This window comes from Protopterus annectens, chromosome 1.part0, assembly GCF_019279795.1.
Source record: "Protopterus annectens isolate FY-2018-M chromosome 1.part0, PAN1.0, whole genome shotgun sequence".
Lineage (NCBI taxonomy): Eukaryota > Metazoa > Chordata > Ceratodontiformes > Protopteridae > Protopterus > Protopterus annectens.
In genome coordinates this window covers 522,177,749-522,199,312 of record NC_056725.1, presented here as the reverse complement: position 1 = coordinate 522,199,312, position 21,564 = coordinate 522,177,749, and the positions used below count along the sequence as shown (strand labels likewise).

General features: G+C 41.3%; 1 protein-coding gene across 1 annotated transcript in view; it reads right to left on the bottom strand.

The window, feature by feature from the left end:
* The window catches only part of KLHDC3 (kelch domain containing 3), a 1,708,415-nt gene that overhangs the window by 973,452 nt on the left and 713,399 nt on the right, over positions 1 to 21,564 (bottom strand). Inside the window, exon 4 of the mRNA XM_044061135.1 lies at positions 14,298 to 14,554. Coding sequence (XP_043917070.1) covers positions 14,298 to 14,451 — 154 coding nt within the window. The 5' untranslated portion in view covers positions 14,452 to 14,554. The remainder of the gene's footprint in view (positions 1 to 14,297; positions 14,555 to 21,564) is intronic.

Sequence of the window (21,564 nt, the reverse complement as noted above, 5' to 3'; positions counted from 1 at the left end):
CACAATATCCAGGACAGGTGGTATAGCTATAGGCCTGTGCTGAGGCAAATCTAAACACTCCCTGAGTCTCTTGTTTGACTGAGGGTAGTCCTGGCATTTCCAGCAGAAATGCTCTCTTACGGTATGCAAGGTTTCACCAAAAGAAAAGTCCTCTGAGGGGAGGCAGAGGGAATGGAATCCTCTGCATCTGAATCCTTATAGGTGGATAAGGGTATGTCCTGGTAATCAGAGGGGTCAGAGTCATCGGACTCGGTCTGTAGAATCAGAAGGAAAATCAATTAATTGTCTTTTAGAGGGGGAAGGCTGGCTTCCCCTAATTAAAGTAATAAGGTTTTCAGCCATTCTAAGCATTTGTTTCTGAGGCAAGGGAGCTTGAGAATGCGCTTTGGTAGTCTGTTTCCTAGGCATAGTGTGAACTCTGGGCCTGAGAAATTTGGTAGTTTTAGTCAAAATCGGAAGGCCTGAATACACCATCAGAAGCCGGTGCGCCAGCACAGGGGCTCCAGACCCATCCAAGGTAAAGACATCAGCAGGTTCCATAGTCAAAGAAGCATCTTGTGGCATACCGGACTCCGAATGGGTCTCAGTAGAGGCCTGCAAATCTGTAGAAGCAAGTATCAGGGGCTGCAAAAGCACCTCACTGAGTACCGTCGGACTGGCGACTAGCTTAACGGAAGCGTCATCGGCAGTTTTGGACCTATGCGGTCTGTTTCTATCTTTATCCTTACGTTTTTTCGTAAGATCGGTAGTTGGATGGCTTAAAGCCATTTCAGAATACAGAGAACGAGAGCAAAAGAATTGAGACAAAGACAGCCCAACGACAAATAGTTTGGGCGTTGAAAAAGGCACAAAACCGACAGCAAGGAACATCGTGGTCTGGGCCTAAACAGGTGAAGCAGTACGAATGAAAATCTCTGAGGTATTTGCTTTCCACACGCAAGACAATTGTTAACTTTTTCTAACATTGGTTAGAGCAAGAAAAAAGGATCCCCAACGGGGTACTTAGCTTTAGAAGACTTCAGGTTTGAAACTCAAAAAATGAAAATTTCAGGTAGCGGTCAACTGGCACTTGCAAACTGCTTCTGCTTCGGGCTCCCACGCGGCAAGAAAAGCTGATGTAATGGCATCGACTGCATGTTTTATACCCCTGACATCATGGAAGAGGCAACAGCATCCGAAGCAGAAATCCCAAGACTCTGGTATTTGGGCCAACTGACGGCTACCTGCAGGCAGATAACCCAAGTGTGATGACTGCAACAGTGAAACACAAAACATCTGTGAAACGTTCTTTGGAAAGTTTTCCGCTCTTACATGTCACCCTTCATGACGAGGCTCCTATCAGGCAACATCTTGAAAAGGTCTGCACTTGTCAGCATTAAAGAAGTATTCTTTGAAGCCTCTGGCGAAGTCAGAGAACTTTTTGATGAACTCTTCCACAACTTCTACTGGAACTTCATCGGATTCACCATGCAAGACTTTCTGTGAGATCTCATATCGCAGTTTAAATTTCTTGAGACAACCACTTAATGCTTGGAAATCTGCCACCCTGAATTTCTGTGCAAATTTTTTAGCAACTTCTTGGATCATAGGCCCGGAGATTCGGGCGTTAATTGCCCTCATTTTTTGAACCAGCTTAATGTGGCTTCACTGACTTTGAGGGAAGTTGTCCTTTTCCGCTGTATGTCTCAGCTTTCTTTACCATATCTCTCCAAGTAATCATGTTTACGTTTTTGGATGTTGCTAACTATGGTCTTCCTAACACCAAAATGTTCCACCGTCATTAGCTGCTGCTTTCCAGAAAATGTAGATGATCAACCTTTTGCTTCAATGTCAGCTCTGAGTTCTTTCCTTTGGGCCATCAGGTCTTGATCAACTGTAAAATTTTTCAGTGATTGTAGGATATACCTACAATTCAGACCAGTCCTTCACATTAAACAAATCTTCAGCAACACATGATAAACAATGACATTAGGCCTAATCCAACATATGGTAATAATAAAACATGAAAAAAGAACTTGTACTAAAAAAGAATAATACAACTAAGGGGCAAAGCCCACACTTTCTACCCCTTGGTGTAGAGTGGACTCGCATGTCAAGTTACAGAGGGTAAATTAATATTCTGTGTCACAGTCCAAAGTGGTCAAGATTCAACTTATAGAGGTGGTCAATATAGAGAGGTCGGTCTTCCACTGAGTACATGTGGTGCATGTCTGGTCTATGAAAATTAGGTCAACTTAAGAAGGTGGTCAATGTAGGGGAGGCTGTCAACTACGGAGGTTCTACTGTATATCAGGTCATGCACCAATAACAACTAAAATTTAAAAAAAAATACAGGGTAATGGAATTAAAATGAGACACTGGCACTTTCCCACTTATCTGTTCAAATGAGAGAAACTTAAAGAATGGGCAGTGGAGATTATTCAGGAGCTACTAGAGAAGATATAAATTTCTTCTGAAAATACAGCTAGGTAGTGGGGTAAAATTAAGTGGACTTTAAAACAGGTACAACTATGACTGTCATTGTCCATGTTGGTGTGAATGACCTGAGGACCTTCCTGGACTACATGAAAAGAGACATGGAGGAGCTCTCAGATCATGTAGCCCAGGTGGGCATGATCCCAGCTCTGAATAGCATATTACCGTCACCCAGAATGATACCACAGTACAAACAAAAGATGACTGACTTCAATAATTGGCCAAGTTTCTGGTGTCATTCTAAGGGAATCCAGTACCTGTCTACCTGGGATGACGGGGTCGACAGACCCCGATGCTTTATACTAGTAACCACAGGAAATGCTGGAAATACAAATGCCAAAACTCCACAGCAGTGCAGAAAAGAAAGCCAGTAAAGGCCCATACACCTGTAGGCAAAGACAAAGTCAAGCCAAACCAATAATGGTGTAAAGTTTAATACAAAATATCCACACCAAATAAGCGCTTTCATTTCACCACGGAAACTTCATCAGAATCAGATGCTTTGCCAGAAATGGCCTGCATCTGTCAACCCTGGGATTCCGGATACTGGCCAATGCCCTTGCCACCCCTATAATGCCTTTTTAGGCAATGTACAGAAGACCAAATTACCACCATAAAATCTACAAGCACATGTAATCCGAGGGTTATGCTGCTCAATGCTAGAAGTCTAAACCTCAAGATGCACTCATTCGAAGCACTCCTTAAAATGGAGAACATCGACATTTGTGCAGTAACTGAGACCTGGTTCAAGGCTCCTGAAAGCACTTCTGCGCTACCAGGCTATAACTCACACCACGCCTTTCGGCCCCAAAATGTGGACCGAAGCCCTAAAGGTGGCGGTGCCTCCATATAAGCAAAAGAGGCTCCAAAAAATTCCTCTGCAAACTCCGACCGACGTCTAAGAGTTTGTCAGTTGAAGGAAGCACAGGCTAAAGAGGCCGATACGTCGTGGTCTGGGTCTAAGCAAGGAAGGCAGTAGGAATGGAAATCCTTACGAGGTATTTGTTTCCCACAAGTTAAACAATTATTTACTTTGTCTGACATCGGCTGAGGCAAGAAAGAGTTCCCAACGGGGTACTTAGCTTTTTTTCTAAGTCTTCGGTAGCTGAATTCACTGGATCTGACCGACCGGCACTTGCCAACAGCTTCTGCTTCGGGCACCGCGCAGCAAGAAAGACTGAGGAAAATGGCGTCGGCTGATGCTTTTATACCCCAGACGCTCTGACGTCGAGGAAAGTGCGACATCAGCAGAGGCCAGACCCAGACTTTGGAATCCGGCCGACCGAAGGGCTGCCTGAGGCAGGACAACCCATATGTTATGACTGCAGATGCATCCTTGAAGGACATCACTGGGGTAAGACTGCACTCCAGGTTATTGCCCGCTATAGATCCCCCACCATGTCCCAAGACTCCCACTCCACATTCCTAAGCACCCTGGAAAATATTAAGGTCCAAACCAACACATTCATACTGGGTGACTAACTATCCATCCATTAACTGGGAAAACTACTCAAGTACCAACACACTTGCTCAACGTTTTCTGGATGGACCACCTCATTATTACCCTCCATTAAGGGTAGCAACATCTTAGATCTGATCATTAATAAATATGGGAAACCATTGCTCTACACCAACTGTCAACTCCTCCCTGGTCAGATCTGACCACAAGCTAGTCACTGTGGATATCCACATCCCACCCACACCCCTCGCAAAGGTAATCACCGTAAAAAAAATTTCCAAAACTTAACTTTGGGCTTCTAAAAACAGGTGGCTAACTTTACGACGCCCATGCAAATGGATAATAAATGCAAGACTGCTGAATCATACTCCAATGCACTGCACACACACATACAAATGCATGGAATGGGCCATACCCAATAGAGCCTCTCCTCCAAAAAAAGGAAGCCAATCTGGTGGACCCCTGCCATAAACAAACTCTACAACAGAAGGGAGAAACTGCTGCAGAAAAAGGCAAAGTCCCAAGACTTGAAAAACTCCCTTTTCAGCCTCAACAAAAAGTTGAGATCCCTCATCAAATCCTCTAAAGCTAGCTGCCAAAACAAAATTGCAGCAGATACTAAAGATAACCATAAGGCCTTCTATAGTTATGGCAAAAATCTACAGGGCAAAGCCCAGATCTGCTCTGAGCTAGTACACAATGGTAACTCCTATACTGAGCCAACAGACATTGCCAATATACTGGCCAACAGATTCAGTGCCAACTTTACCCCCCGTCACCCCCTAAAGGGCCAATAGCAATACCAAAGGAATGCCTAGTACCCAATATTACAGTTGCACAGGTTAAACTCGCACTGTCCAAGGCCAAGAATACAGCATCCATGGGACCTGACAATATCCCTGACTGTGTTCTACATGAATTACAAAATGAAGTGGCACCACACCTGTGTGCCCTGTGCAGTCACAGCCTCACATCAGGCTTTGTCCCCACCGAATGGCGCACTGCCACAGTTGTCCCACTCCACAAAGAGGGTGCGACTACGGACCCCGAGAACTACCGCCCCATTAGCCTGACGAGTCTGGTATGTAAGGCTATGGAGTGCATCATCATGGACCTAATAAATAAGGACACAGGAAATCTCCAGACTCTAGACCCCATGCAGTTTGGATTTGTGAAGGGTAGATCATGTCTGCTCAGTCTGGTAAACATCGAGTCTGTCACCAGAGCTGTGGACAAAGGCAAGGTAGTTCACACAGCCTACCTCGATCTGGCCAAGGCATTCGATACAATTCCTCACTCAGGAATCATCGATAAACTCACAAAATTAGGCATCAACACCTATGTCACAAGGTGTGTTGCAAACTGGCTCACTAACAGAACCCACACTGTGAAAGTAGCAGAGTCCAAGTCAGACTACTGACCAGTCATGAGCCAAGTCCCACAGGGATCGGACCTGGGTCCTCTCCTGTTTGGCATCTACTTTTCTGAAATCCAGGCCAAAATCAAAGGACTCTGGCTGACCACGTTCGCAGATGACTGCAAACCGGGTGCCATTATTAGCTCTCCAAACGATGTTGACATTTTACAGGAAGGACTCATGGAGACCAATGACTGGTGTCAGAACCATGGCCTTAAGCTCAATGCCAAAAAATGCATAGCCATTCCCTTTGGGAAAAACAAGGTACCCATGAATTACCACATCAATGGTAGCCCACTGAACACTGAAAGTGGTATAAGAGGATCTGGGAACACAAGTGGATAGCAACCTCTCCTTTGACAATCACATTGCCACTGTGGTCAGAAAATCCTTCTATATGGCTCATCTAGTTTCAAAGGGTTTTGCATCCAGGAAGAAAGCGGTCATTGTCTCTCTCTCTCTACTCCTTCCATTAGACCAATTATTGAGTATAATGCCCCATTTGGCATGTACCTCACTAGACACATGCAACAACTTGAAAGACCACAAAAATACCTCACTAAGAGGATCCTAGGCCTTAAACACCTGCCCTATACAGACAGACTAAAAAACTCCAGCTTTTCTCTGCATCATATCGCCAGCTTAGAGGTGATCTCTGCTTGACCTACAAAGCCATGTCAGACCCAGCGCAGTCGGATATGGTACATCTAAAGAAATCCCAGTTCCCTCCAGGCTACACGCTCCAGACACCTCAACCTCATTACCACAATCAACAGAACATGCTGGAAGGACAGGTTCCTAACCCAGAGAATGCCCATGCTCTGGAATAGACTTTCCTTACACATCAAGCAGAGCACCTCACTAGTCCTCTTCAAGAGAAATCTTGACGAGTGGATGGGAAATAGAAAATTTACCATGGGGATCATTTCAGTGGCCCCGCTCGACAGAGGCACTGGGAAGTAATGTCAGGCAGCATGATGCTAGGGAATCATAATGGCTAGGCTTATAAAGGCTCCAGGGCCATTAGCCTAGTACACACCTATAAACCTATGAAAAATAGAGTGGAAATGAAAGAGAGACATGGCTAAGAATTAACAAGAATTACTTAGAGGGACTAACAAATGTTAAAGTATTGCAAGATAGGAGGGAATCTCACAGAGCAAGAACAGCAGCAGAATGCTAAACAGAAAATAAGGGATTATCTCTATAATATGCATGAGTTTAGAAAGACTGCTGTTAAGCAACTGTTTTTTGATAACTCTTGAACCCAAAAACATTTAGCACAACGACTCAGGCAACAGAAAGTAGAAAGGGCTTTTGTCAAGGATAGAGAGTCTACAACAAGGAAGATAAGGGATCCTGTAAAAGTATTAGGAATATTTCAAAAATTCTAATAAAGTGTATAAAGCAGAGAAATATGGAAATCAAGAAAGGATACAAATGGAAATGTTTATGGAATAATTAAATATGCCAAGGTTGGCGGGACAGGAGGCTCAATTACTAACAGGATAGAAGGAGACTAGATAAAAATGGTAATGTATAACAATCTACAGGAATAGATGGTATTCCAGTGGTAGTTTGGAAGCTAGGATGGAAATAACTGATAAAGATCTGTAAAGTTTTGTTTAACAGTATTTTAAGAGGAAAAGTACCACCAACATCCTGGAAGAAAGCAGTGGTAGCTGTAATACCTATTGAGGATAAAGATCCATCAGATTCCAGCTTCATACTGGCCCATTTCAATACTAAATCATGATTATAGTGTTATTGTCTATAATGGCAAAAGTGATGCCAAAACAGATACGTATCCGTGCGGTTTTGTGGAGGGGAGGCAAATATTTGACAACATTAACAGAACAGTGATGATCCAGACGGAAGCAAAATGTAAAAATACCAGTATTACTGTTGGGTCTTGAAGCAGAGGAAGCATTTGACAGAGTAAGCTGGGACTTTATGAGCAGAGCAATGGAAGCGTTTGCACTCCATGAGAAAGTCGATTAGGAGGATATATGAGATAGGTGGCGAAAATTAAAGTGGATGGTGCCCTCTCTGATGATCTCTGCTAGAGCAGAGGAACCAGGCAGGGGTGTCCCCCCCCCTTTGTTATTTTCATTATATTTAATACTACTGGCAAAGAAAATAAGGGACTCAGAAATTCAAGGATATAATTGGTATGGTAGTTAAGAAAAACTGGCTCTATTTGCAGATGACATTATTTTATACCTGCCAAATCCAAAAAGGGACATTACAGTGCTGTGGAACATATTGAGACAGTCTAAAACCTTTTCAGGATACAAAACTAATAAAGCTAAAACAAAAGCAATAGCAGTAAATTATACACCCACGTAAGCATTTGTTCAGCAATATCCATACTTATGGGGATATGATAAAATGAAGTATTGGGAAGTATGGATTAAAAATGATACCAGTGTGGCAACTTAGGATTTGTGGGAAGTCACTAAACAAAAGATAATACAAAAAAATTGAAAAAAAATGGAAGCTCTGTTATATGGATATTGATAGCAAGATACAAGCAGGTAAAATGTTTTTATAGTCCCTTTAGTTTATACACAGGTCAGGCATATTTTTTATCAACCAGAGGAGAAGTTGCGTATAGCAATTAATAAAGAGCTGGAGGATTTTTATCTGGGAAAGGAAGAGTCAAGTGGGATAAACTTATTCTTCCAATAGAACAGGGTGGATTGGGATTACCAGAGTTGAAGGGGTATTTCACACCAACACAGTTAAGGCTCCTATACATAGCACAAACAGGAAACTATATTTCAAAGTAGAAATAAATGAAACGGGGAGGGGAAGACTGGGATTTTGGCGCAGACTTTAAGAACAATAATCATATAGAATATTACAGTCATAAAGTAGCAGAAAGCAGTCTAAGAACTAAGCCAACAAGGATTCTGCTGACCGGGATTACTGCAATTAGGGATACAGACAACAGGCAAAAGGGGGCTGGAATTTTCTGGAGAAAACTGGTAAAGGAACCAAGGCACTGGAAGCCAATAACTAAAGAGGGAAAAGGAAAAAAAAAATGGGAAGACGCCAAGAACTTACTTGGACTGCATGTTAGAGACTGCCTTCCCTATCAAGGATTGATATCAAGAGTATAGGCAAAGAGAAAGAAATAAGGGGTCCTAAACAAAAGACCAGCACTAGTAGAGTTTTTAGTAGAATCTAGAACAGAAGTTGCTGTTAAAGGAATAACTAGTACAGCATATAAAATATTGCATGATGACAATAATAGTCAATCTGAGGAGGTTAGGAAGGATTGGGAAGAGAGACTGGATAAGCAATTGACAAAATACAATTGGGGGGGTATATACGTCTCCCAAATATGCAGGAAAATCTAGAAGATTTAAGATCTTTGCTTGGAAGTGTTTACATAGGTTATTTTTTATATCACAAGCAGACTCTAAAGAATTTTTCCTCAGGTAGACAGCAAATGTTGGAGTTGTGATGGGGAAGAAAGAGGTAACTGGGAAAATATTTTCTGGAAGTGTAATGAGTCGGCAGACTTTAAACATTCCCTTCAGACTGCTCTGTCAGAGATGCTGGGTGAGCAAGCTGGAGTGACTAGGGGAAAGGATTTATTTGAGCTATGATATAGAGTTGGAACTGCCTAGACATAGTATGGCCTTGCTGAGTTTAATTATGATGGCTGCCCAAAAAAAGGCAATTACTAAAAAAATGGAAATCAAAGTCTAAACCAACTTTACTAGAAGTAGAGCCGACAGTAACAGAGAGAAACCTGGAAATTAGATCTTTAGACAAGGGTAGGAGCAAGTTACACAGGAAAACAGGAAATGTGGGATCAATACATGCAGAGGAGGTACAAGGTTTAAAAGAAGGCAGGATTTGAATGAGCTATGTAATGGTTGACTGACAACGAGTGGACATATTAAAAGTGATGTACACTGTTTACAGCTACAGTTGTGTTGGCACGGTTTGTAATGTATAATATTTGCAACTGACATTGTGTTGCAATGGTTAATTTTCATTTATATAAATGTAAGATTGCCCATGTCATACATGATGATTTAATAAAGATGTTTGTTGTTTAAAAAAAAAAAACGAACCCAGGTGTCTTAGGTGAATTTTACCCAAATAGGAAGGGACAGGGAAAGGCAGAAAGAAAGAGGAATGTGACCGAGAAGAACAGGACAGACAGACAGCACCTTGTTTGTCAGGAAAAGGAGGCTTCTGAGTAGTAGTTTAGGTAATCTTAGCAGGGGAGCCCTTCTACCACCCCTTTTAACTCTGGGGGGTGGAAGATACTGTGTATGGACAAAGGCAGGCTTATTAGGATAATTCCTCTGAAACGTGGGCACAGGGAAAACAAAAAATATGCTTCAAATCCTGTAAGACCTTGCCCTTTTCTTGCAGGGAATTATACTGTGAAGCAGCAGAAGCAGCACCAAACAGTTTATTATCCAGAGGAGCATCCATCAGTTTAGCCTTGATAACATCAGATAATGGCTGAAGTCTGAGCCAGGAACACCTCCTCAAAACAGATCCAAAAGCAAAAGCCCTAGATGAAGCATCAGCTGCATTTACTGGAATGGTGAGCTACTTGGGAGGATGTCCCAAGCAAAGCAGGAGCAGAGGCCTTCCGCTCAGAATCAGGGGAATCAGATATAGCCTGACAGGCTTGACAGAGAAGAACCAAAACATACCTAATCATGTGTGTCTGATAGTTAACAGCTCTAAAGGCTAGGATAGCAGATGTGTACACCTTCTTACCCGGTCTCTCCATAGTCCTGTTATCTTTATTAGATGGCAGCAACTGAGTAGAAGACAACATTTTGAAAGGCTTATCAGAAGCCACAGACTCCATAGAAGGGTCAGCAGAGGGACACAAAGAAATCTACAGTTCTCAGGCACTTTATAAAACCTATCAGGATTTTGGGATCAAGGGGTTCAGAATCAGGAGCCTGAGAAGCAGTAGAAAAAGCATCCAGCAAGGCAGCAAGAACCAGACAAACAGCAGAGGGCTTAAGAGATTCCATTTGCAAAAAGCTCATAGTACCTCTTCTGAGCATCAGACACTTGAGCACAGTCCCACTTGAAAAATTCCATCATTCTGGAAACAGTATCGCCAAATGAAATCTCCTCAAAAGGAGAGTCAGGACTGATGGACTCTTCTTCCTCAGAACCATAGTCCAGTGGTGAAGGAATCTGGGAGGATTAAGTCAGGGATTCTTCATCAGAATCAGCAGCATCTTCTTCAGAAGAATCCTGCTCCATAGGCCTCTTAACAGGAGTAGAAGACCAGGGAGAGTAGGAAAAGAAGCACCCTATGGTGGCTTGACAGCCTTGCATGAAGTTTTGCCATTCATTCCAAGGATCCTTGTGAGCAAGCAAAATATGTTTAGTTTTCAGTTTCTTTTTGAGTGGGTTATCAGCCTTGAAATATTTTGGAGGTTCTTACCTCTGATGGCACTCAAGTAATGGTAGTCGGGACCTCTTCCCCAACTAAAATTTTATAAACACCCCTAAGGCCCTTCAGTAATAACCAGACACGGTTTCTCCCCGTACATCTGAGGTGGACATCTGCAAAACCTCCATGGACGTGTGTGGCGTCAGATCCATGCTGGCCTCCGGAGTAGTCCTGGCAGAAGAATCTACGAAAGAAACCAGGTGATCCCCTGGCCTTTCACCACCCTCAAGACAGATGTTCAGTGGAGACAGTACACCCGAAGAATCAAACTGAGCTTTCCTGGCCACCTTCTTCATAGATCTCTGGCCCTCAATCCAGGAAGACCATTCCATGTTATCCTTAACCAACAATTGAAATCAATAGTTCTCATGATAAATTGCTAGGGAAGAAAGTAGATTCTGCAATATCTTGGAGACAAAGGACTGACAAATCTCACAAGATGTACGGTCACGAGAAGTGCCTAAACGGAACACTGCTCATGACAATCTTTATAGGGAATCTGTCTCCCACACTGGCACTTCCCCTTTCTGGAACAACAACTGGATTACAAGGCAAATGTAAGGTAAATAAAATCAAAAACCCCAACGGGACACAACTGAAAGTGGTAGAACCAGCAGACGAACAGAAATTCAGACCAATGATCGAAGCTGGCATTCGGACTGGTGGTAAAGAAGTTCTGAGGATAGTACATCTGGACGTCACCTTTATGCCCTACGCTGTGCATAGGCAGCAAACGTATTATGTACTGCATACCCTTTACAACCAAAATGCTTTGGTATACTGGTCGGATGTCAGGCTGCCATTTGCAGGGGATCCCTATTGTAAAGAATACTGCAACAGTGATATGGAAGGACATCAGCATTGATGTAGTTACTGGGCCATGTGTGGGAAAAGCTGATGCTGGCAACACAGTCCCTTAAACAAAAGTGCCAGCACCACAAAGGCAAACATGGGAACTACTTACAGGAAAGACCACCACTACCAGAATAGTTGGCACTGAGGTAAGTGTCAGCAGCAAATAAGGAAAAGACACCTGGCACCCTTAAAACCATACTAAGACCTCTTTTTTTTGGCTGTTCCCGTTAGGGGTCGCCACAGCGGATCATCTGTTTCCATTTCTTCCTGTCCTCTGCATCATGCTCTTTCACACCAACCGCCTGCATGTCCTCTCTCACCACATCCATAAACCTCATCATAGGACTTCCTCTTTTCCTCTTATCTGGCAGCTCCATCCTTAGATCCTTTTCCCAATATACCCAGCATCCCTCCTCAGCACATGTCCAAACCAATGCAATCTCACCTCTCTTGCTTTGTCTTCAAACTGTCCAACCTGAGCTGACCCGCTAATATACTGATTCCTAATCCTGTCCATCCTAGTCACACCCAGTGCAAATCTTAACATCTTTAACTCTGCCACATCCAGCTCTGACTCCTGCCTTTTCGACAATGCTACAGTCTCCAGCCATATAATATAGCTGGTCTCACTACCCTCTTGTAGACCTTCCCTTTCACTCTTATTGGTACCCGTCTGTCAGAAATCACTCCTGACACTCTTCTCCACCCATTCCATCCTGCCTGTACTCTCTTCTTCACCTCTCTTCCACACTCACCATTACTCTGAACTGTTGATCCCAAGTACTTAAACTCATCCACCTTTACCAACTCGACTCCCTGCATCCTCACCATTCCTCTACCCTCCCTCTCATTTACACACACATATATTCTGTTTTAGCCCTGCTGACCTTCATTCCTCTCCTCTCTAAAGCATATCTCCACCTCTCCAGGGTCTCCTCAACCTAGTTCCAACTCTCACTACATATCACAATGTCATCTGCAAACATCACAGTCCACGGGGCCTCCTGTCTAATCTCATCTGTCAACCTGTCCAAAATGCTTAGTATCAACACTCTTCAAGACAGCATGTGGCTGGTCATGGCTAATTGCCAGGATGGCACTTGGGGGTGATGCTCAACTACACAAAGAAGGTTAGGTGGCAGACTACACTACTGTGGTGGTCATGAACTTAACCAGTTCTCTCAAACTCTTCTCAGATCTTTGACAAGTAACTTAGGGAAACCTGACCTGGTAAAGGGACATTCTCTGCTAGGGAAATAAGGTTGGCTAGTGTCTTCACTTTTGCTGACTTGCAATTTTTGAACTTTTTCTTTTAATGCCTTACTTTCATACGAGCACAAAAGCTAGAGAGGACCCAGATGTATGTGGCACATTTTCTCATCAGGGTAAAGCTTTTTAGAAAGTAAGCAGTTCTTCTTGTTTAAGAGTATGTGGCATTACTGAATCCTCAGCAAAGAGAATACCTGTAGGCATCATAATAGATATTCAACCAAATGGAACCCTTTGGCAGGGTACATTGACCCGTCACAGTCATTACTGATAAGTGGAGGACAGCATCTTGACAAAATGTTAAGGCAGACTTGCTACCAGCACCACAGAAGCAAAACAATTTTACACAGAAAATAAAATAAAAAGCAAAACACTCATAACCAAGAAATAAAGAGCGAGTTTTAAAGAGGAAAATCACACAATGTAATCCATGTTCACCAAAAACTTTCCATTTTACTTAACAGCAGTATGCTTTCATTTCTTCACCAGCAGAAGCTTTTGCTCATCAAACAAGGAGTGAATAAAGCTGGCTGCACTACAGACGGCGGATTAGGGAACTGTATAGTAGCCTAGCTAAGTTTTATTTGCGAAAGAGTCCTATTGTCTGCAGCAGGAATCCTAGAGCTTTCCTAAGAGGGACTTTCTTGTATCACACTAATAGATACTGCTCAGTTATCACCTGACAGAAGCAAGGTCATACCCCCCCCCGCTGTAATCACCGTCCAGGTTAAAGTAAAATGCTCCATCATTCACAAAAGATGACACGAGTTTTACCCATTGACATGACCAATGTTTCCATTATTAAAATAGTTTCATGTAAGCCACCCCAAGGGTACATCTGTAAACAGTACTGTACAATTGTTTTGCTGAGTGGGGATTTGAAGAAACACACACACATATACCTATATATATATATATATATATATATATATATATATATATATATATATATATATTATATACACACACACATACATATATGCACATATACATAAGTACACTGTGCTCTTACAAATGGTATCACTTCAATAACTACACTGCACCTAAGCAAACAATTCTAAATGATGCACAAGTGGTAGCCTAAATGTTAATAATGCTAGTTAATGGTCTACCGTATTAGCTTTTTTCCCCAGAATATTTTACTAATTTTTTTAAGAATTGCATAACATAGATTTTAAATATAAAATATTAGTTGAATATAACTTAATGACATAACCAGACAAAAACTGATCCTTCACTTTACAGAACCACTTATTAAGTCAGCCTGAGCAAGGCCATCTCAGATCATAAAACTATACAAGTTATAGAAATTGTTTGTTTTACTGCTGTTGACACAAACCAAAGCAGTAACCTAAAGCACTTAGCCTTACCGGCATTAAATACATGGACATCGATCTGCCGAAGAGTGTCATAGTCCTCCCCTGAGCAGTAGCCACCAAATGAGAATATCTTGTGCCCAACAGCCACAGCAGCATGATTCACTCTCCGTGGCCCTCCTTCCAAATGTACAGTCCACCGTAACATTCCCTCCTACTGCACTTCTTCTGCAGTTTAAAATTAGCCTTCTCTAGTTCATTTTAGTAGGTTTGTAGCCATAATACCCTATACGAACTTCATTACTGCTACTCTGAAAAAAAAAAAGAAAACAGAAATGCAAATGTTTACAAGCATGTCCTGAATTCAATATCTACTTCATACACCATTTTGTCTCAGTGTTTCAATTAATATATTATTTAATCATAAAAGCTGATCCGATACCCATTTTCATACTATTCAAGAAATACTAGAAGAGAGAAAATACAAAATAACACTTTGAAGCACATATATACATATCCTATTGAAATTAACACAGTACAACAATAAAAAGTAAAAATAGATTAATATGGAAACTTCTGCAAGGCAATGGATGCCATTACAATCAGGTACAAGACATTCAAGTAAAGCCACAATTACAAAATAAAACTTGTGTGCTGGTACTGTGGTACAGAAAGATGAAGCCCTGATCACAAACCTGATGGCCAGGGATGTATTAGTCAGTTGAGAACTTGGAGCCAGCAAACTAGGGTGATACTGTAGTGGCCACTACAAGTTCCCCTACCTTAGGAAAAGGAAAAGAGCCTAATACAATGTATGACCGGCACAAAGTGAAGGCAAAGGGATAAGACCAAGCTGCACATAGCACAGCAGCCACATCTTGTGTCACGCACAGTAGGATAGACACATCATAAGGGTTGACAGCAGCCGCATCTTGGGGTAATGCACAGTAGGACGGTCAAATCATAAGGGTACACAGCAGCAACATCTTGGGTAATGTACAGTAGAACGGACACATAAGGGTGCACAGCATCCACATCTTGGTTCACAGTAGGACGGACACAAGGGTGGACAGCACCCACATCTTGCGTAATACATGGTAGGATGGACACATCATAAGGGTGGTGCTGTGGAAGGTTGCAGACATTAAGCTGTTGCATGGACTACAATGTAAGCCATTTGGCAATCTACATCTAGCCTAAAGCTTTGGGATTGATGATTATCACCACTTTGGTTAACATAGTTGCTTTTCAAGAAGATTTACATTTAGTAGAAGAGGAAAGGAAAGTGGTCACTATAAATTCAGATGCAAGTGGCAGTCCCAGAGCTGGAAAGGTATGTAAGGGAAGGCAAATGTTTTAGTTATTTTCACTAGATTAACAGGTTTGGTAGCTGTATGGCTGCCTACAGATGACAGAGGTGAGCAAACAATGTTTATATATTATTCCGCAAAGTTTATGAAGCGGTAAAGAATAGACTGGGCATATGTTAACACTGAGAATATGGGGAATGCACAGTAAATGTGTTTGTAACCCTTAAATATACTTGACCATACACTGATTAAAACCGAGACAATTTTTGGATTGAATAGGAACAGGAGAAAGCATTGGAGGTTTTCAACCTACTTTTCAGAGAAAGCTAAGGAGAGAGAGTGGATGGGGAAATGGTTAAGGAGATATTAGATGTGGAAGAGTAACAGGACAGTAGTAGTTGGGAGAGATGTGAAGTACCACTTAGGGGAAAATGTAGATCAGTGGGCCACATGAAATCAAACAAAGTCAACAGGTTTACAGAAGAAAGGAAACTGGTAAAAAGATGACAAGGAAAGGGGGAAATTAGAACACTGCAGGGAGAACTGAACAAAGGCTACTTTTTAAAAGGGTGGTGACGGATCATCTTTTCTTTACGAATTCATCAACATTTTCAAAGCTTTGCCAGTAAGGCTGCATCAGCAAGACTGAAGAGAGCTTTTTTTTATGTTGAGGGAATGGGGATAAAATTTAGAGAAATGATTTAAATATTTTGCTAGAATTCAAAAAATAATATGCAAAACTTTGCTCAGAGGATGTGGAGTAGACAGCAGTTCAAGTGATGAAATAACTATTGCTTGAAAATATGGCATTACCAGGATTATCAGAAGAGGAAAAGGATATGCTAAGCTGAGGGGTTGGGGACTGAGGATATGGTGATATAAAATAAAATGAAGGCAAAAGACTCAAGGTACAGATGGGATACCAACTGAGGTATGGAGATTAGTGAAAGGTTGGGTAGCATTAATCTGGAGAAAGTTATTAAATGAAGGGGTAGTGGGGGATCTCAAGGAATTTGATAAATCCATTGCAATGGTTATATCAATGGAGAGAAAGAATAAAAGTCAGAGAGAAATTGTCAGAAGTTCCACTAAAAAAAGGAACAAAACAGAGTTGCTCTTTGCCCCTGCGTTTCTTTGTTGTACTTAACACACTTGGCAACAATGATTAAGAATTCTAGGGGGCATAGCAGATAATCTTACTATCTGCCAGTGACATGTTAACTGTCTTAACTCACCCACAAACAAGAGATCCTAAGCAATGGGATCCTATTAAGGAGTTTGGATAATGATCAGGACCCCAAATAAATCAAGAAAAATCTCAAGCATTTGCAACAATTTTTACTTCAGTAACACAGGTAAGGGATAACCATGAATATCTATGGGGACATAGTGGAATATAATATTTGGGAGTGTGGTTTGGAGATGCAGCTGAGGAAGCATTTAGCTGTATATACAGTAAGACCCTAGAAAAGATTGGGGTATGTTTACAGAATGGAAAATTATTCCACTTGATTTAGATCAGATACTACAGTCATTTATCTTTTCACAAACACTGTTTTCACAAACATTGTATCCAGGTCAGGTGCTTTGATGGTTACAAAGACTTCACTACTTGAAAACGTGAAGCAGAAGATCATTTGTTTCCTCTGGGACAATGGGAAACCTATGGTTATATGGGAGCTAGTAGCAATGCCAAAAGAACGGGGGGAGGGGGTAAGAGTCCCTGATATAAAAAACATATATAGTCTTTCAACTGTATTTTGATGCATGCAAGTGTGTATAAATATGAGTGGAAAAGAATAATATGGGAAATGAATGATGGCTTAAAGTGCACTACTGGCAATGTCTACAGAAAGCACTGGCTTTCCTCTGTTGGATAACTTACAAAACTTATCTGCAGGGATGGTATGGAACAGCATTATGAGAGCTAGCTATGAGATACTCCCAATAAGAGGAACTTAAGAAGGATAGACAAGCAGTCCCATGAAGACTGATTAAGATGCAAAGTGCAACATTGAACACAGCTGATGATAGGGGAGACTGAATTTAAACATGGCAGAAAATTAAGGAGGAGCTCCAGCTGGATGATGGGCTAAGAGAGGATTTTATAGGGACAATTAGGAGAATGCAATCATTAAAATGGTCAGCAAAGGTATTTCAAGAAGCCCCAAAGTCAGTGACTAACCCCTCCTTCCCACAGCCGTGCTCCTATAATCAGTGACTAGCTACATCTAATGCTTACACAAGGGACTCACTCACCATAAGAGGGTACTTTAAGGAGGATGAGAGAACTGTGGTATAAGGAGTATAAGCAAATTTTTACAGAGCAGAACTGGGAGAAGATGAATCTTTTTCTGAGATACACTACTAGTTCTAGGCATTCTAGGATTTTAGCACAGAAGTGTTTGCATAAATAAGTCCGTTCTCCAAACAGGATTGCTAAAATGCATCATAGGTAGAAGGGACTTGCATGATACAGAGCAGCTTATGCACCTGGACACACATTTTTGGTGATTATGTTTTGGGACAATTTAAAAAGGATATTCAAGGTCTTACAGAAAAAACACCTAACAATGGGACTATCTCAGGCAGTTACATTTTATAGAATGGACTAGGGAACTGCCTATAAAATACCAAAAATTTATTTTTTATTATTTTTTCATTGGCATAAAAAGTTATTAGGAAATGGAAGCAGAAACAATTGCCAAAGACTAGGAAGGTAATGGATTTAGTGACTGAACTGTCCAGAATGGAAAAGAAATTAAAGCTGCAAGAAATGAAGAGGCATTAAAAAATTGCATTGACAGATTAATTTGTTAGAAGAGGAGTGAATACATCTTTAGGGGAAGGGTCATAATTTGGTTATAGTAGATGGATCCAGCAGGAGACTGACTGTCAAGGGAGGATAGTAAGATTACCTGCATAAATCTTAAAATAATAATGAAATGGAGACAGGAGTGCAAAAAGACATGCAAATGGTTGGGGGACACTGAATACTTTAGTTAGCTAATGGGAAGTTACAGGTTTGAATGTGGCTATTGTTTAGAACCTAGAATGGAGAAAGAGTTTGGATATGGTATGTGAAATGGTTGGATTTAAACATCTGAGTTTTATAATTGTAATGCTATTTAGGTGATGCTGTACCAGTTTAATTGCATCTAGTTAATGTACATAGTTGTAAAATTTGTTTTTTTTTTTCTGTATTTACTCATGTTTAAAAATTCACAAAAAAAAAAACAGACCAAGTTAAGTAAGGGGATACAGTGAGTGGGGGTATTTGTGCGCGCCCACTTCTGGGTTAGGGTTAGAGTAACAGCTAGGTTAAGGTGATAGTTTTAGTGTGTGTGTGTGTGTGTGTGTGTGTGTGTGTGTGTGTGTGTGTGTTTGTGTGTGTGTGTGAGAGAGACTGTCTTTGTACGGTTGTACGGTCTTTCACTCCTCTCCTTCAGTAGCAGGGCAGTTACTCGAAACCCAGGTCACCAGAATCACAGTATGGATCCAACTGCACCATACAGATACACATGACTAAATGGTGCAGTTGAACAGTTCGAGTATATTTCAGCACCTCACTACAGTATTTGCAGCTGCGGTGGTGGTGCTGCGGTAGCACTGTCGCCTCATAGCAAGACGCTGTCCCGTTTGATTCTCAGCTAGAGCATCTTCTGTGTGGAGGCATACATGAATGGGCCGTGCCTTCGTTGAAGGTTGTGCGTCAGGGTTGGTAACCCGGTACGTAAAAATCCACTACCAATCACTAGCGGACCGGAATTCCGCTGTGGTGACCCCTAACCGGGAAAAGCCGAAAGACACAAACTATAGTATTTGGAGCTTCAAGAAATATAAACTTTGAAGGTGAGGTTTTGTAGGTTAGTATGCACATAAAAGGTGTGTAAATTGTCATTTCACACACTGTTGACACAGAGATGGGAAGACATTATTTACATGACATGGCATATGTTACCATACTAACAGTACCAACAAGTAATTAATTTAAGTGGAGTTCCTATGGGATGGTATTTACCCTGGGTCTATGTCAAATCTTCGAACGCTGGAAATGTCGAACGTCATATGGTTGAGACCATATGATCGACATTTCAAGTCTTTGAAGACTGACTTAATGGCGCCGTACAGTGCAGAATGGGAGAATTTCCCTTTTCTGCACTAAAGTGCTGTCTGTGAGTTGGTATATTTAAGAAGGGGATGTGTGGGGGGTGCAGGGGGGCTTGCCCCCCTGCTCGCATTGTTAAAGCGTGTTTTTCTTTCTTTTTTTATTACATATTCGAACTTACGAATGTCGAACATATGGTCTTGACCATATGGTATTTGACATTTTGGACGTTCGAATATACAAGAGACCCTTTACCCCATCATTTGGTAATCTGGTCAGAGCAATAGGAGAAAATCAAAATTTGCAATTCACCGTTTTGAAAAGCATTTGAGATTTTACACGTTGTCCTGTCCGATTCTCAGCTAGAGCATCTTCTCTGTGGAGACGTGCGTGAATGGGCGCACCTTCATTGAAGGTTGTGCATCAGGGCTGGCAACTCGGCACATAAAAATCTACTGCCAATCATTAGCGGACCGGAGTTCTGCTGTGGCGACCCCCAACCGGGAAAAGCCGAAAGACACACCACTTTACAGATTAAATCTTTTGTGTGGCAGGGAAACAGCAATTGGAAAACTTTAAAGGGTTTTACAGGCTTCTACAAAGTTCTTGTCTCAACACACAGGACTAAGTAGTCTGAACAAAGCACCAATTTTTTTTTTTTTTTACATCAAGTATTTGTGTTGCTCTACTGTTTACCATAAACTTATTTTTAAGCAACAGTTGTGTACGTGCAAAGAGCTGACATTTGCAGTTTGTTAAAACAGAATTTGGTCAAAGGTCAGGCTTTCAAGTTATCAAGGTTAATTTCTAATGAGGAGGAATTGTTTACGGTTAATGATCGAGTTTAAACATTTTTGGATAGAGAATATAATTATGATTTTATAGAAAAGCTTATTTTTCACCATCGGTAAAACAGGAAGAAATACAGAATACAAAATCAATACTATGCAAATGTGCATTTAATGTACTATGTGGAATATGCATGTCACAAAACTATTTATTTTACATCTTGAATGGAATAGTGTGTGCGCAAGAACATGAACATTTTAAGGTGAAATGCTAGGAACACAGTGTTGAAACGGGTTCCAAATGTGTGCCTGCACCTATTTAATGTGAGAGCACAATGAAGGAATCCGAAAGTTGTTTACAGACTGAAGATCCAGGGGAAAATGTAGCACTCCAGTATGAAGAGAGGACCCAGACCAAAGAACTGGCTCAGGGACAGAGATGAACATGAAGTGCCTGTTGCACTACAGGAAGGCCTGGTACAGCCTGAGCAAAGGTTATGAGCAAAGACTGACAGACTATGACTCAGTTAGCACAAAATGTTCAGTATGGGATGCTAAGCAGCAAAGGTTTATTGGAAAGTTCTAAGCACCAGGATTTTGTGTAATAATCGGCTTACCTCAATATTGTTGAAAACATATCCACGAACATGCAGATACGTGAGCCATTTCACCTAATTCTTTAAATTTTACAAAACAGCGAACATCGACATTTCCAACCGCTCTATACCTAAAAAAAAGTGCTACCATGGATCAAAAAGGGGGATAGATTTTGTTATTTGGAACATCGGCATTCATGGTTTTGAGAAGTCGTAGTTTGCGGAAGCTGTTTTGGGGATGTGGTTGCCGGAATTATGAAGGTAAACCTAATAATAATGTGCCCTAGAGCAACTGTTTATTAAAACATCCTTTATTTTACACTATTTTCCTCTAGCTGTTATCCCACAATTTTATGTTTGAAACAATATAACACTGGCTTTGATTAACAGACTATCAGTTTTTGCTATTTAAATTCCACAATATAATATAACATATGTGCGTGTGTTAACAGCACACGATCTTTCTCCAAATATATATATATATAAAAGTGCACTACATCGAAAGTGTACTTCATGAAG